Source organism: Bos grunniens, chromosome 1 (genome assembly GCF_055505025.1).
Source record: "Bos grunniens cultivar Pamir isolate PY7600 chromosome 1, Bosgru_T2T1.0, whole genome shotgun sequence".
In the NCBI taxonomy this organism is placed as follows: Eukaryota; Metazoa; Chordata; class Mammalia; order Artiodactyla; family Bovidae; genus Bos; species Bos grunniens.
Window position 1 is genome coordinate 30,912,621 of NC_141165.1, and position 13,209 is coordinate 30,925,829.

At 35.3% G+C, this 13,209-nt stretch overlaps 1 protein-coding gene across 7 annotated transcripts in view; it reads right to left on the reverse strand.

Annotated features, from left to right (window-relative positions):
* XRN1 (5'-3' exoribonuclease 1) overlaps positions 1-13,209 on the reverse strand; it is a 112,325-nt gene that overhangs the window by 47,593 nt on the left and 51,523 nt on the right. For 6 of the 7 annotated variants that reach the window (XM_086381393.1, XM_086381302.1, XM_086381220.1 and 3 more), the window contains 5 exons: positions 10,801-10,899; positions 8,028-8,143; positions 7,389-7,535; positions 1,109-1,198; positions 590-725 (listed from right to left, as the gene is read on the reverse strand). In XM_086381393.1, coding sequence (XP_086237519.1) covers positions 590-725; positions 1,109-1,198; positions 7,389-7,535; positions 8,028-8,143; positions 10,801-10,899 — 588 coding nt within the window. Of the gene's footprint in view, positions 1-589; positions 726-1,108; positions 1,199-7,388; positions 7,536-8,027; positions 8,144-10,800; positions 10,900-13,209 lie in introns of those variants that run through there. The other variant, XR_015156697.1, reaches the window with a different exon arrangement.

Genomic DNA, 13,209 nt, shown 5'->3' on the forward strand with positions numbered 1-13,209 from the left:
TGAGAATTAACCTTATTTCTCAATCACAAACTTTTTATTGACTAGACTCATAAAATATTAATTCTTAAAATCAGAAACAGTCCATGGAATTCTCCAGGCCAGAATACTACAGTGGGTAGCCTTTCCCTTCTCCAGGGAATTTTCCCAACACAGAGATTGAACCTAGGTCTCCCACATTGCAGGCGGATTCTTTACCAGCTGAGCCACAAGGGAAGCCCAAGAATACTGGAGTGGGCAGCCTATTCTTTCTCCAGTGGATTTTCTTGACCCAGGAATCGAACTGGAATCTCCTGCATTGCAGGTAGATTCTTTACCAACTGAGATATCAGGGAAGCCCTCAGAAACACTACAAGGACATAAAAATTTAAATGCTATGGGCTTTCTTATATTGACATACATTTATATTTATGTAGACAAACTTGATGGACACTATAAAAGGCTGGAATACTTTTTAAAATTATAGAATAATTTGATATAATTTAGAATCACTAAATATGTTTTATTTGACTGAAACAAATTATTTATAGAATAACAAATAGTTCATTTAACTTTAAATCTCATCAGTAATCTTCATTATTGAAAATTATACCTTGCACTTTTCAATTTCTTCTTCAATTTTCTCAACAATAGCTGCATCCAGAATTTGTAAATCACAAGAAGACCGAGACAAAGTACTGACAGGATGTCCCTTTAGCCAAGTAATAATTTCTTGAACTTTCTCAGCACTGTATTAAAAACAATAATTTTTCACATTAATTAAAACTTCCTGAGGACTTATATAAAAAGTTTGATATACACTTTCTGAAGGCTGTGACTTATAAATGATATAAACTATTTAATTAATCACTATACTTAATTAGGGCTAATTATAAATCTAATGTAAATATGGACATGTTACTTCTCAGTAATTTTTAAAAAACACAAAAATTGGTTTAAAAGTACTTTACTGATATAAATGAAAGAAAAAATCATTTTAAGATCTTAAAGCAAGAACAAAACAATACAAAATTTTCCCCCCAAAAAGTAATATAAATTCTTGAGAAATCAACTACACTTAAAAGTGGAACCACTAAACTCCGAGGCGATGAATCTCGTAACTTTTGCTTACCCGTTCTCATTTTCTCCAGGCCAAATGTCATCTTCATAGAACACATCCTCTTGGCTATTTTTGGCTATGTAACTGAATAGCTCTGGAGCTCTAGCCAAAGAAACAAATGACAACACGGCGTTTAAAAATACACATGGCAAATTTCATAAAAACTTCTGATCAAATAATTCTGGGTCTTAAGGGGATATATTAAATATATTGAGAACTGATTACTATATACACATAAGGGATAGAGACTAAAAGATTGAAAGTATTCCCAGGCCCTCATAAAAAGACGATGCAGAAATGACAATTCATAAATATAATAAACTATTACAATACTTATAAACTCCAGTCACTGATTCTATCCTTCTTGGACTATAATGACAGGTGATAAGTATATAAAATAATATGTACAGATTCACAATAAAGCTAGAGCACTTCACAAGAGAACGAATGAAAATCCATTAAAAATTTCTTCTGATATTCTTCAAAATTCCATTGCTCCCTGAACAGTGTAGCAGTACTTCTAAATATAAATACCAGACAGAATATATGTGCTTATTTTTATTTCTTTCCCAGCCCACGAAAACAATAGTAAAGGATAAAAAAGGGCATGGACCTAGAAGACAGATGAAGAATGAAGCAGAGAATCTGATAGCATATGTGAGTTAACAAAACTTTAGAAACTGAAAACTGAATAGATAAGTGTGAAATGATTTGACAGATGGGAATAAGCTGTACGCTAAGCCACCAGAGTGGGAAGTCAATAAGAACCAAGTTGATGCGAACTGTGGAAGTCTGAAAAAGCTCAGGAGATATGACCTCTGTATGTTTTAATGCCCCACTATAGGGTGAGGTTTATGAGGCTTTTAGTTGAAAATTTTGTATAATAAACAGTTAGGCAGTCACCTCTACCTCAGTGTAAATCCTGTAGTTTATTTTCGGAGAAGTTGAACAGGGGCTGCTCAAACCTTGTGTATTGCAGGCACAGGAAACTGGATGCGAAGGGCGTGAGGAGGAGAGGCTACGTGCTCTACTGAAAACAGGGCATCAGTGAAAGTATAACTACTCTACACTAGGAAGCAGGGTAGGAAGTATAACATCTTTAAGAAGCAGTCCCTGAGATGGAGATAAACATGGAGGAAGTTTATTAGTGTGGGCTGTGAAAACAACACCTGTGAAGGAAGCAGAACCGGGCACATGTAGAAGTTGGGCTGTGGTTCATTCTTAATGAACTCCTTGGCCAGCAGCATAGAGATCTCAAACCAGGATGGCTCCCCAGACTTCTTCTGAACTGGGACAATCAGGCTGGCTGAGCCTTTATACCACTTTATTTGTTTATTTTTTTAAACATATGTCCTTGTTGATGGGGTACTGGACATGAGGCTATTGCGGGAAAGGGATGTAACTGTAGGTGAGGCAGTTCTCTTCTGCCAGGCAATTTCTACAGAGGTCTTACTGCTGAGGGCTGAGAGACAGCAGCATTCCTGCTGCGCAGGGAATAGATTTTTAATTCTGAAGAGGCATCTGGAGGGGTACTACAGAATCCACTATGTAATGAGACCCTATTCCTCTGATTAATTTCCAGAACACTCGAAGTTTGTTTTGTTCTCCACATCTGTCCTCCAAGCAAAACATTGGAGAACACATTTCTGGGAAAATTACTCAGCCCACCAGAAAAGATATACATATAGGTAGTGATATTTCGAGATGCTCTGCCAAAATAGCCGAGTCCCACTGGACAAGCCTTACTGAAGCACATTAAATTTCCAATCAGTTTTTTAACACTGCACACTAAAATACGGTAAGACACTAAAGAACTACCAGGCCAAAAGAAAAAAAAAAAGCCTCAAAATAAACAAACAACACTCCCCTTCCCGCCCCAAATCTGAAAACTCTAACATGAAAGGAGAGATCAAATCAAACAGAAAAGAAAAAAAAAGAAAAGCAATCTGTAGAAAACAGAAAATACTGAGAACAGAAGAAAATCTAGATTGCTATCATTAGATAATAAAAGATATTTCATTTATTATAAGAAAAAGATTCTATAAATAAGGAATGTCAGAGAATGAGGACACTCTTTTAGAAATTAAAAATGGTTAAATAAAAATAAAAAATAGTATCAGTTAAAGGTGAAGAAATCTCCCACAGAGTAGAACAGGAGTATAACAATACAGAAAATGGATAAGAAGAGATAAGAAAATTACAAGAATTAATCCTGTAGGTCTAACATCTATCAAAAGGAATCTTGGAAAGAAAATAACAAAATGGTGACAAGGAAATCATCAAATAAATAATACGAGAAAGTTTTTTGGAATAGAAGGGCACAGTTTCAAGTCTGAAAGGGCTGAACAGCAATATGAAAGAAAAATGACACACCATAGCATTATTAAACAGCTTTGGTAACGGAACATTCTACAAAGTTTTCAGAAAATGAAAATAGATCATCCATAAAGATTCAGAATCAGAATGGCACAAGACTTCTTGACAGCAAAGGAAACAAGAAAATGGAGCAGTGCCTTTCAAATTCTGAACTAAGAGAATCTCCAATCTAGGACTCTAGACCCAGGTGAGCTATCAGTGAAGAATCAGGGAGGTTTGAAGAAATGTCCAGACATGCAAGCTTTCTCAGGAAGCTACCTGCATATATCAAGATGAAAAGTCAAGGAAAAGCAGGCTAAATATGACATTTTAAAAGAAATATGGAGGTAAATAGAAGAAATAATCTAAATTTTCAGATGGTAATTTGGGGTTGAAATGAATCCCCTCCATCCCTCTCAAATAACAGATGAAGTTTCAACTCCTAGTACCTCAGAATGTGACTTTACTGTGAAATACGTTTTTTTTTAAATGTCTTTTTTAAAAAACTGAAGTACAGTTGATTTACAATGTTGTAACAGTCTCTGCTACACAGCAAAATTATTCAGTTATAAATATATATACATATACACATTATTTTGTATATTCTTTTCCATTATGGTTTATCACAGGATATGAATATAGTTCCCTGTGCTATTAGGACCTTGTTGTTTACGCATTCTAAATGTAATAGTTTGCATTTACCAACCCCAAACTCCCAATACATCACTCTCCCTCCCTCTTCCCCCTTGGAAATCACAAATCTGTTCTCTATTTTTTTTATGCTTTTTAAAAAATTGAAGTATAGTTGATTTACAATGTTGTAGCAATCTCTGCTGCAAAGTGACTTAGTTATAAACATACATTTTTATATTCATTTCCATTATGGTTTATCACAGGATACTGAATACAGGGAATAGGGTTCTAAAAGAAGTAATCAAACTAAATGTCATTCAGTTCAGTTCAGTTCAGTTGCTCAGTCATGTCCAACTCTTTGTGACCCCATGAATCACAGCACGCCAGGCCTCCCTGTCCATCACTAACTTCCGGAGTTCACTCAAATTCATGTCCATCGAGTCGGTGATGCCATCCAGCCATCTCATTCTCTGTCGTCCCCTTCTTCTCCTGCCCCCAATCCCTCCCAGCATCAGAGTCTTTTCCAATGAGTCAACTCTTCGCATGAGGTGGCCAAAGGACTGGAGTTTCAGCTTTAGCATCAGTCCTTAAAATGAACACCCAGGACTGATCTCCTTTAGAATGAACTGGTTGGATCTCCTTGCAGTCCAAGGGACTAGCAAGAGTCTTCTCCAACACCACAGTTCAAAAGCATCAAGTCTTCGGCGCTCAGCTTTCTTCACAGTCCAACTCTCACATCCATACATGACCACTGGAAAAACCATAGCCTTGACTAGACGGAACTTTGTTGGCAAAGTAATGTCTCTGCTTTTTAATATGCTATCTAGGTTGGTCATAACTTTCCTTCCAAGGAGTAAGCGTCTTTTAATTTCATGGCTGCAATCACCATCTGCAGTGATTTTGGAGCCAAAAAAAATAAGGCCAATCACTGTTTCCCCATCTATTTCCCATGAAGTGATGGGACCGGATGCCATGATCTTCATTTTCTGAATGTTGAGCTTTAAGCCAACTTTTTCACTCTCCTCTTTCACTTTCATCAAGAGGCTCTTTAGTTCCTCTTCACTTTCTGCCATAAGGGTGGTGTCATCTGCATATCTGAGGTTATTGATATTTCTCCCAGCAATCTTGATTCCAGCTTGTGTTTCTTCCAGCCCAGCGTTTCTCATGATGTACTCTGCATATAAGTTAACTAAGCAGGGTGACAATATACAGCCTTGACGCACTCTTTTTCCTATTTGGAACCAGTCTGTTGTTCCATGTCCAGTTCTAGCTATTGCTTCCTGTCATTAGGATAAGCCCTAATCCAATATGACCAGTGTCCTTATAAAAGGACGAAGAGGTAGACACAAAGGAAAGATGATATGCATCAAAGGAAACCATAAACAAAACAAAAAGATAACTCAAAGAATGGGAGAAAATATTTGCAAACAAAGTGACTGACAAAGGATTAATCTCTAAAATACACAAAAAGGTCACATAGCTCTATGTTAGAAAAACAAACTCAATAAAAAAATGGGCAGATCTATGAGAAATATATACATTTCTCCAAAGAAGAAACACAGATGGCCAAAAGGTACATGAAAATATGTTCAATAGTGCTAGAGAAAGTGTGCAGAAAGGGGAACCCTCCTACACTGATGGTGGGAATATAAATTGATACAACCACTATGGTGAATAGTATGGAGGTTCCATGAAAGACTAAAAATAGAATTACTATCTGATCCAGCAATCTCACTCCTGGGCCAGTATCTTGAGAAAAACATAATCCAAAAAGATAAATGCACCCCAATGTTCACCACAGCACTATTATTTACAATAGCCAAGACATGGAAGCAATGGAAATGTCCATCAGCAGAAGAATGGTTAAAGAAGATGTATACGTATATTCAATGGAATATTACTCAGCCATAAAAAGGTATGAAATAATGCCATTTACAGCAACATGAATGGACCTAGATTATCATACTAAGTGAAATAATACAGAGAAAGACAAATATGATATCACTCATATGTGGAATCTAATTAAAAAAAAGAGACAAATGAACTTATGTATTTGTACAGTATACAAATGTACAAAACAGAAACAGACTTTCACAAACAAACTTATGATTACCAAAGGGGAAACGGGGGGACAGGGATAAATCAGGAGCTTGGGATGAACACACATACACTACCATATATAAGATAGATAACCAACAAGGACAGAGGAGACTGGCGGACTACAGTTCATAGGGTCGCATAGAGTTGGATACAACTCAAGTGATTCAGCACGCATGCATAACCAACAAGGACATATTATAAAGCACAAGGAACACTATTCAATATTCTGTGATAACCTGTAAGGGAAAAGAATGTAAAAAAGAATGAATATATATATGTTTTAATATAACTGAATCCCTTTTTGTATATCTGAAAGACAATGCTTTAAATCAACTATACTCCAATAAAATTAAAAGAAAAAGATGATATTAAGACACATAGGGAGAAAAACCATGTGAAGATGGAGGACTGGGGTAATACAGCTATAGGCTAAGGAACAAAACTTATGAGGCTACAAGAAGCTAGGAGGGAGGCATGGACAGTTCCTTCCCTAGCACCTCCAGGGGACGTATGGCCCTATCAACACCTTGATTTTGGACTCTGGTCTCCAGAACTGTGAGACAATAAATTCCTGTCATTTTAAGCCATGCAGTTTGTGTACTTTGGCAAAGCAGCCCTAGAAAACTAATGATTCTCAAATATGAGAGAGTTAGAAACCAGTGAAGCAATGGAGAGAACATTCAATCATTTAATAGAAATAAGAGATATTTCCTGTAAATCTTTGACACTGAGTAAACTCAGTAAATCCTGGTACTCAGATTTCTCACTTTTATAATGAGGAGTTGAGACCTGTTGATTTTTCAGACTATTTCAGTAATAAAAATCAATAATTCTAGGATAATAGTCGACTGTCCAGCTGGAGTTTTAAGAAAATTCACTATGCCAAGGGTCGTTGTATTTATACATACCAATTTTATTACTACTGACACAGACATTTAGACTAGAGAAAAATTTATGCCAGTAAGTTTAAGAAATTTTTAATTAAAGGGAGGGCCAGTCTCATTATCCTTTTTCACTGTGAATAATTTAAGTACAGTATTTTCCCACTCTGTTTTAGTTAATGTCTATAACACTCCATGACCTTAAGTTAATTTATATGTATCATGTTTTACTAAAGGAAACACTTTCCTTATCAGGAAGGCAAAATCCTTATCACATTCCTACATTTTTGGATGTCTAGTAGGATCCTGCCATAGGAACTTACCTCTCCAAGTACTCTGCAAGAAGTTGTTCTGCTGCAGATGAATACATCCATTCGTTTCCAATTTTCTTAGTATATCCAGGTACCTCCTCATTTTTTTTGTTGAATTTGAGATTCAAACCCACATTTGCTTTATGGTCTCCATGAGGGCTGAATTTAAACCACACACACACATACACACAGAAGTTTTAAAATTTTGTTCAAAGAATACAAAGCTTTGCTTTCAATTTTTAGAAAAGTTTTTTATGTTTTAGTTATCATGGTTATTTCCAAAGTAGTAGAAGTAGAAAAACTAGAGGAAAGGCTTCAAAACCCAAGTTAACAAAGCATATAAACAGATTATATAATTAGAGAGGAGAATGAAACAAGAAAATTCAGGGAAATATATTATGAGATTCACACACACCTTCTGATACCTTTTTTCAAGGTTCAATTTGTTAGCTGCTAAAAATAAGAACTGTCTTTCCAACCACCTACAGCATGTGCCATTTAGATTAAAGACCACCATCAGAGGATTTATACGTAATTTTTAAGGAAAATTCAAAGCAATAAGAGAAAATAATTACTGAAATATTGACCATTTTATTTTTATCATTTATTTTTTTCTGCCACTTTAAGTAAATTTCTCTAACATAAACTTACTTTCTCCTAGATCCTCTTCCAATAAAAATACTTCCTGTAAACCTTGAAACAAGGTATCCACTCACTCCAAGGCGACTGGCCAACACATATCCTGGGTTGTACTTTATAGAATATTTCTTTAAATATAAAAACAAAAAAGTCAATTATGGAAACACAAAGCATTAAAGCAGTATATCTTTACCTTTAAAATCTGGAGACAATCAAGACATCACTAACATTTTGGATTGTGGCAATGAAAAGATTTTTAAAAAAGTAAGTGACCTATTTTCCCACCCCACCTCATCCCCAACTTTTTTTAAAGAGGATTTATAGGTAGAATTTTTCTACTCTTTTCTATTCTTAAAGGACAGGATTCCCAAGGATGAATGAAAGGGGGAGGAAATAACACAGTCTGTGAAACTGTCTCAAGACAAAAACTCTACTGTAAGTACTAAATGGCAAGTTCTATAGATGAGAACTAGTTTTAAAAAATTACTTTTCATATTCTAAAAAGGACCTGGTAGAGTACCTGGGACAAAATGAGGTCTTGATAATTACAACATTGAATTAAAACATGAGTATGTCATCAAAATAGTTGCTACTGAGCAAAACTGAGTGCCCTTCATACGTGGATATATGTAATATTTATTTCTCCTAATTGTTAATTATCATACGAAAATAACATGTAGAGGCTCATAATAGCATCGTTAATATAATTCAGTCAATGAAATTTTATGTATTTAGGGGAAGAAACTATGAAGATAGTCAAATTAAAAAAAAGTATCAGATCATTTAATTTTTAACCCCAGGAAGCAAATTACTCACACATTCAGTACCAACAAGGGTAAGCTATCATATACTACTAATATCATGTGTACAATAATACACACATACTTATTTTATATAGATTTCATATACTATATTCTTATAAATGAATATATAAATACAATAAATGCTATATTTATTAATAAATTATATAATTATTTTATATTCTTATTTCATGGGAATATAAGGATAGTTTATCAAAAGTAAAGCAAAATTTCCAGAGATTTGTAAGGAATTATTTTCCACCATTATTTTTTTTAATGATCATATCTATAATGATCCCTAAATGAACAAATTCTTTAGGCACTTGAGACATAGAGTCACTTTTTTTCTTAAAGTCACTCAGTTGTGTCTGCCTCTTTGCGACCCCATGGACTATACAATCCTTGGAATTCTCTAGGCCAGAATACTGGAGTGAGTAACCCTTCTGTTCTCCAGGGGATCGTCACAACCCAGAGATTGAACCCAGGTCTCCTGCATGGTAGGTGGATTCTTAACCAGCTGAGCCACCAGGGAAGTCCAAGAATACTGGAGTGGGTAGCCTATCCCTTCTCCAGCAGATCTTCCCGACCCAGGAATCGAACGAGGGTCTCCTGCATTGCAGGCAGATTCTTTACCAACTGAGCTACTAGGGAAGCCCCATAATGTCACTATCACAATACATTAATATGCTAGTAAAGAATGCAACACAATTTTTCCATCAAAATCATTATCAGATTTAGAAATAATACAAACAAATCAAGTAATGCTTTCCAGAATAGAAAGGAAGAATTAAGGCAGTAGTTCTCTATCACAGATAGTACTGCTTTTTGAATAAGCATTTGAAAACAATAAATGACACAGCCTACAAGTACTTAGTGTCCAGGGACCAAGGATGCCAACTGTCCTGCCATATACAGGGCAGTCCTCTTTAACACACAGTTGACCCACTCAGAAAATAATTAGTACTCCTTTTGAAAAATACTGGGTTATAGTATGGTTAAAATTAATTAAATCACCACAAATATCCTAGTATATGTAAAATAAGAAGTAGAGAAAGAAGGTTTGAGTGAAAGTTAAAGAAAGAAAATATACTGGAGAGGGCATTCCTAGCAACACTGTCCCCTTAGAACTGGGCAGGCTGTTTCAGATCTAGAAAAAGCCAAGGATGAAGCAACACAAGTTCTTCTACCTCCACTGACTCCCAAACAAAGCTCCAGCTTCTTCATTTAAAGGTTCACTTTCCTGATTTCCTGACTTCTGCATTATTTCTCCAAAAGAGACCCTGTGGCAAGATTTTAGGGCCTTCTCTGCTCTCCATAAAGGTTCCTCACGTGTATGTTAATAACTAATGCCTTAAATCATTTCACAGGAAATAAAATTTTAGATTTTACCACTAGTGAAAATAAAATATAAGTAGCAACAGCTGGCTAAATGTGAATTAATTTCAGTCAAGTTAATTATCTAATCAATCAGTATGAACAAATGATAGATATCAGGATTACCACCTTATTTTAAAAGTGAAAAATAAAAGAATGTCATGAACTTAAGTGAAGTTTCTAATTTTCTCCAGGGACTGTTCATCTTTAGCTGAATAGAGATGCATAACCTTTGCAAGAAGGTCATTTGTCACTTGTAACTGAAAGTTCAGGCTTTAATTATGAAAGGCTTTAAAAAACCTGTCTATTCCCAGAAGGTATACTAATCAATGTGCCACTTACAAGCTTGAACAAAATAACCCATAACAACTATTACAGATTAATAATAGGATTTCCCTCCCAAAGATCTGTTTTTTTTCCTCCCAAAGATCTGCATGAAGTTTTGAGCACAGATGCCATACTTATTTTTAAATAATACTAGAGGCAACTGTGAGAGAATTTAATCAGTGTTAAATAAAATATTTGCAATAACTTAAAGGAGGTACCAAAAATATCCTTCTAACATTTTAAAAGTTAATTCTAAATTAAACAATATGGACTATTATACTCACATGCTGATTTTGTATTAAAGCATCAAGATTGGGTTCACATGGAATGCTGAAAACCACACGAATTCTGCCTTCTGTAATCACATCCCCTGAATCCTGAACCTTAGAGGAAAAAAAAAAAATCACAATATATTTGAGTCTGTTTCATTACATTTTATTTACTTATTTTTCTACTTATTTGAACAGTGTTTATTATTTCTGCAATACAGTAAAACAAGGTGGATAGTGGAAATTTTCTTGGAACTTGTAAGTCAATGAGCTTATATTATAAATTTGAGTCACTGTACTTTGCTTTAACCAGTTGTTAACCAGTCTTTAAAAAAAAAAAAGAAAAAACGAACTTCAATTTGCAAGTAAGTTCAAACTACCAAAAAGTTGCAAAAATAAAAACAAGTCAAAGAACATTTACCCAGATTCACCTATTATCAGCACTTTACTAACGTCTGTGCTCTATGTGTATTTGTGTGATTCCATACTCAGTCACTAAGTTGTGTCCAACTCTTTGTGACCCCCAAGGACTATAGCCCAACCAGGCTCCTTTGTCCATGGGATTTCCAAGGCCAGAATACTGGAGTGGTTTGCCATTTCCTTCTCCAGGGGATCTTCCTGACCCAGGAATAGAACCCGTGTCTCCTGCTTGGCAGGAGGATTCTTTATTGCTGAGTCGTTGGGAAGCCCCATGTGTGTATTTACATACACATAATTACTTTTTGGAAATTTCTGAGGGTATATATTATATATATCATATATGGGCTTCCCTGGTGGCTCATGGTAGGGAATCTGCCTGCAATGCAGGAGACCCTTGGATCAGGAAGATCCCCTAGAGAAGGGAATGGCAAATCACTCCAGTATTCTTGCCTGGAGAATTCCATGGACAAAGGAGCCTGCAGGATACATACAGTCCAACGGGTTGCAGAGTTGGACATAACTAAGCGACTAACACTTTCACCATGTATGTATTTACATGTACATAATTATTTTTTGGAAATTTCTGAGAGTGTATTATATATATCGTATCTGTAACCACTAAACATTTGGTAAATAAAAAGAAGGATATTTTATATTACCATAGTATAGTTATTAAGTACATAAACTTATGACAAATACTTTAATTTATTGCCTGTGTATCAATTTTGTCTGTTGACCTAAATATGACTATATTTATAGAAAACTCTTTTCTCCCTCTACCACAGGACCAAGCAAGGATCAGATACTGCATTTTGTTGTCATATCTCTTTAGCCTCCTTTAATCTAGAATTTACCCAGAGTGCCTGTCTTTTATACACTAACCTTTCAAAGAATCTATTTCATTCCTCCCTCTCCACCCTGTGTTTTAAAAAAAAGTTCTGTAATTTGGAGTTTTCTAGTGCTTTTTTGTGATTAGGTTAATGTTATATATTCTCAGCCAGAAGAGTGCACAGAAAATATGTCCTTTGTAGACTATCCTGTCTGGAGGTACAGAATATTCATCTGTCCCTCAATGATATTAATATTAATCATAAAATCAAGATGTTGCTCAACTTCTTAACTGTACAATGATAGCTTTTTGTTTTCCCTGAAATGAAATTAACAACCTATGGGGAGACATTTTCTAAGACCATGAAAATATCTTGTTCCTGGATCAAAGGCTCCCTTTAGATTTATCTTCCAATGACTGTTGCCTGATCCAACCTGAATCACAATGCGTGTTAAACGGTGGTTTTCTAACTCCCTCACTCCCTCCACAATTACCCTTTAAATAATACTAGAAGCAAAAACTCTTCCCCTCCCCATTCATTTATCTATTTCTTATCACTATGGAATCATGCATTCCTAATGATTTATAATTAACATGTACTTGATTAGTTTAGTACTTAAACAGTCCCACATTTGGCCAGTCGGAGGCTCTTCAACCTGGTTCCTGTGTTTATGTGATATGCTCTCATCACTCTTGTGAATACTTCCTTGCTTTCCCACATAACTAGAGGTTCTAGGCTCATCTTGAACTTATTCTGCCCCAGCCCTGTATTCAGGCTTTTCTTTGAGAAGCCTCATTCCTTTTATTGGGATGGTGTTAGAGATCAAGATCAACATGTTACATGGTACCACGGTGTCTTTGCTTCCAATTCTTAAAGCAAATAGAGCCAGAAAATATATCTATGTATTGAGACATATACATTTATGCATCTACAAATATACACACAAAGATATATACACACACGTGCCTATATACATACCTATAAATCTTTAAAGGTATTTTAGTAATTATGAGTCCACATTACTACCCCCAATTTTAATCTTTCCTCACAAGTTCTTCTTGCATTCTCCTGTTCTATACATGCATGTACCTCTTCTCATGTGAGAGGTGGAATTCCCCAAAACATCAACACATATATAAATTCATCATAATTTACATCTAAAATACATAATAAT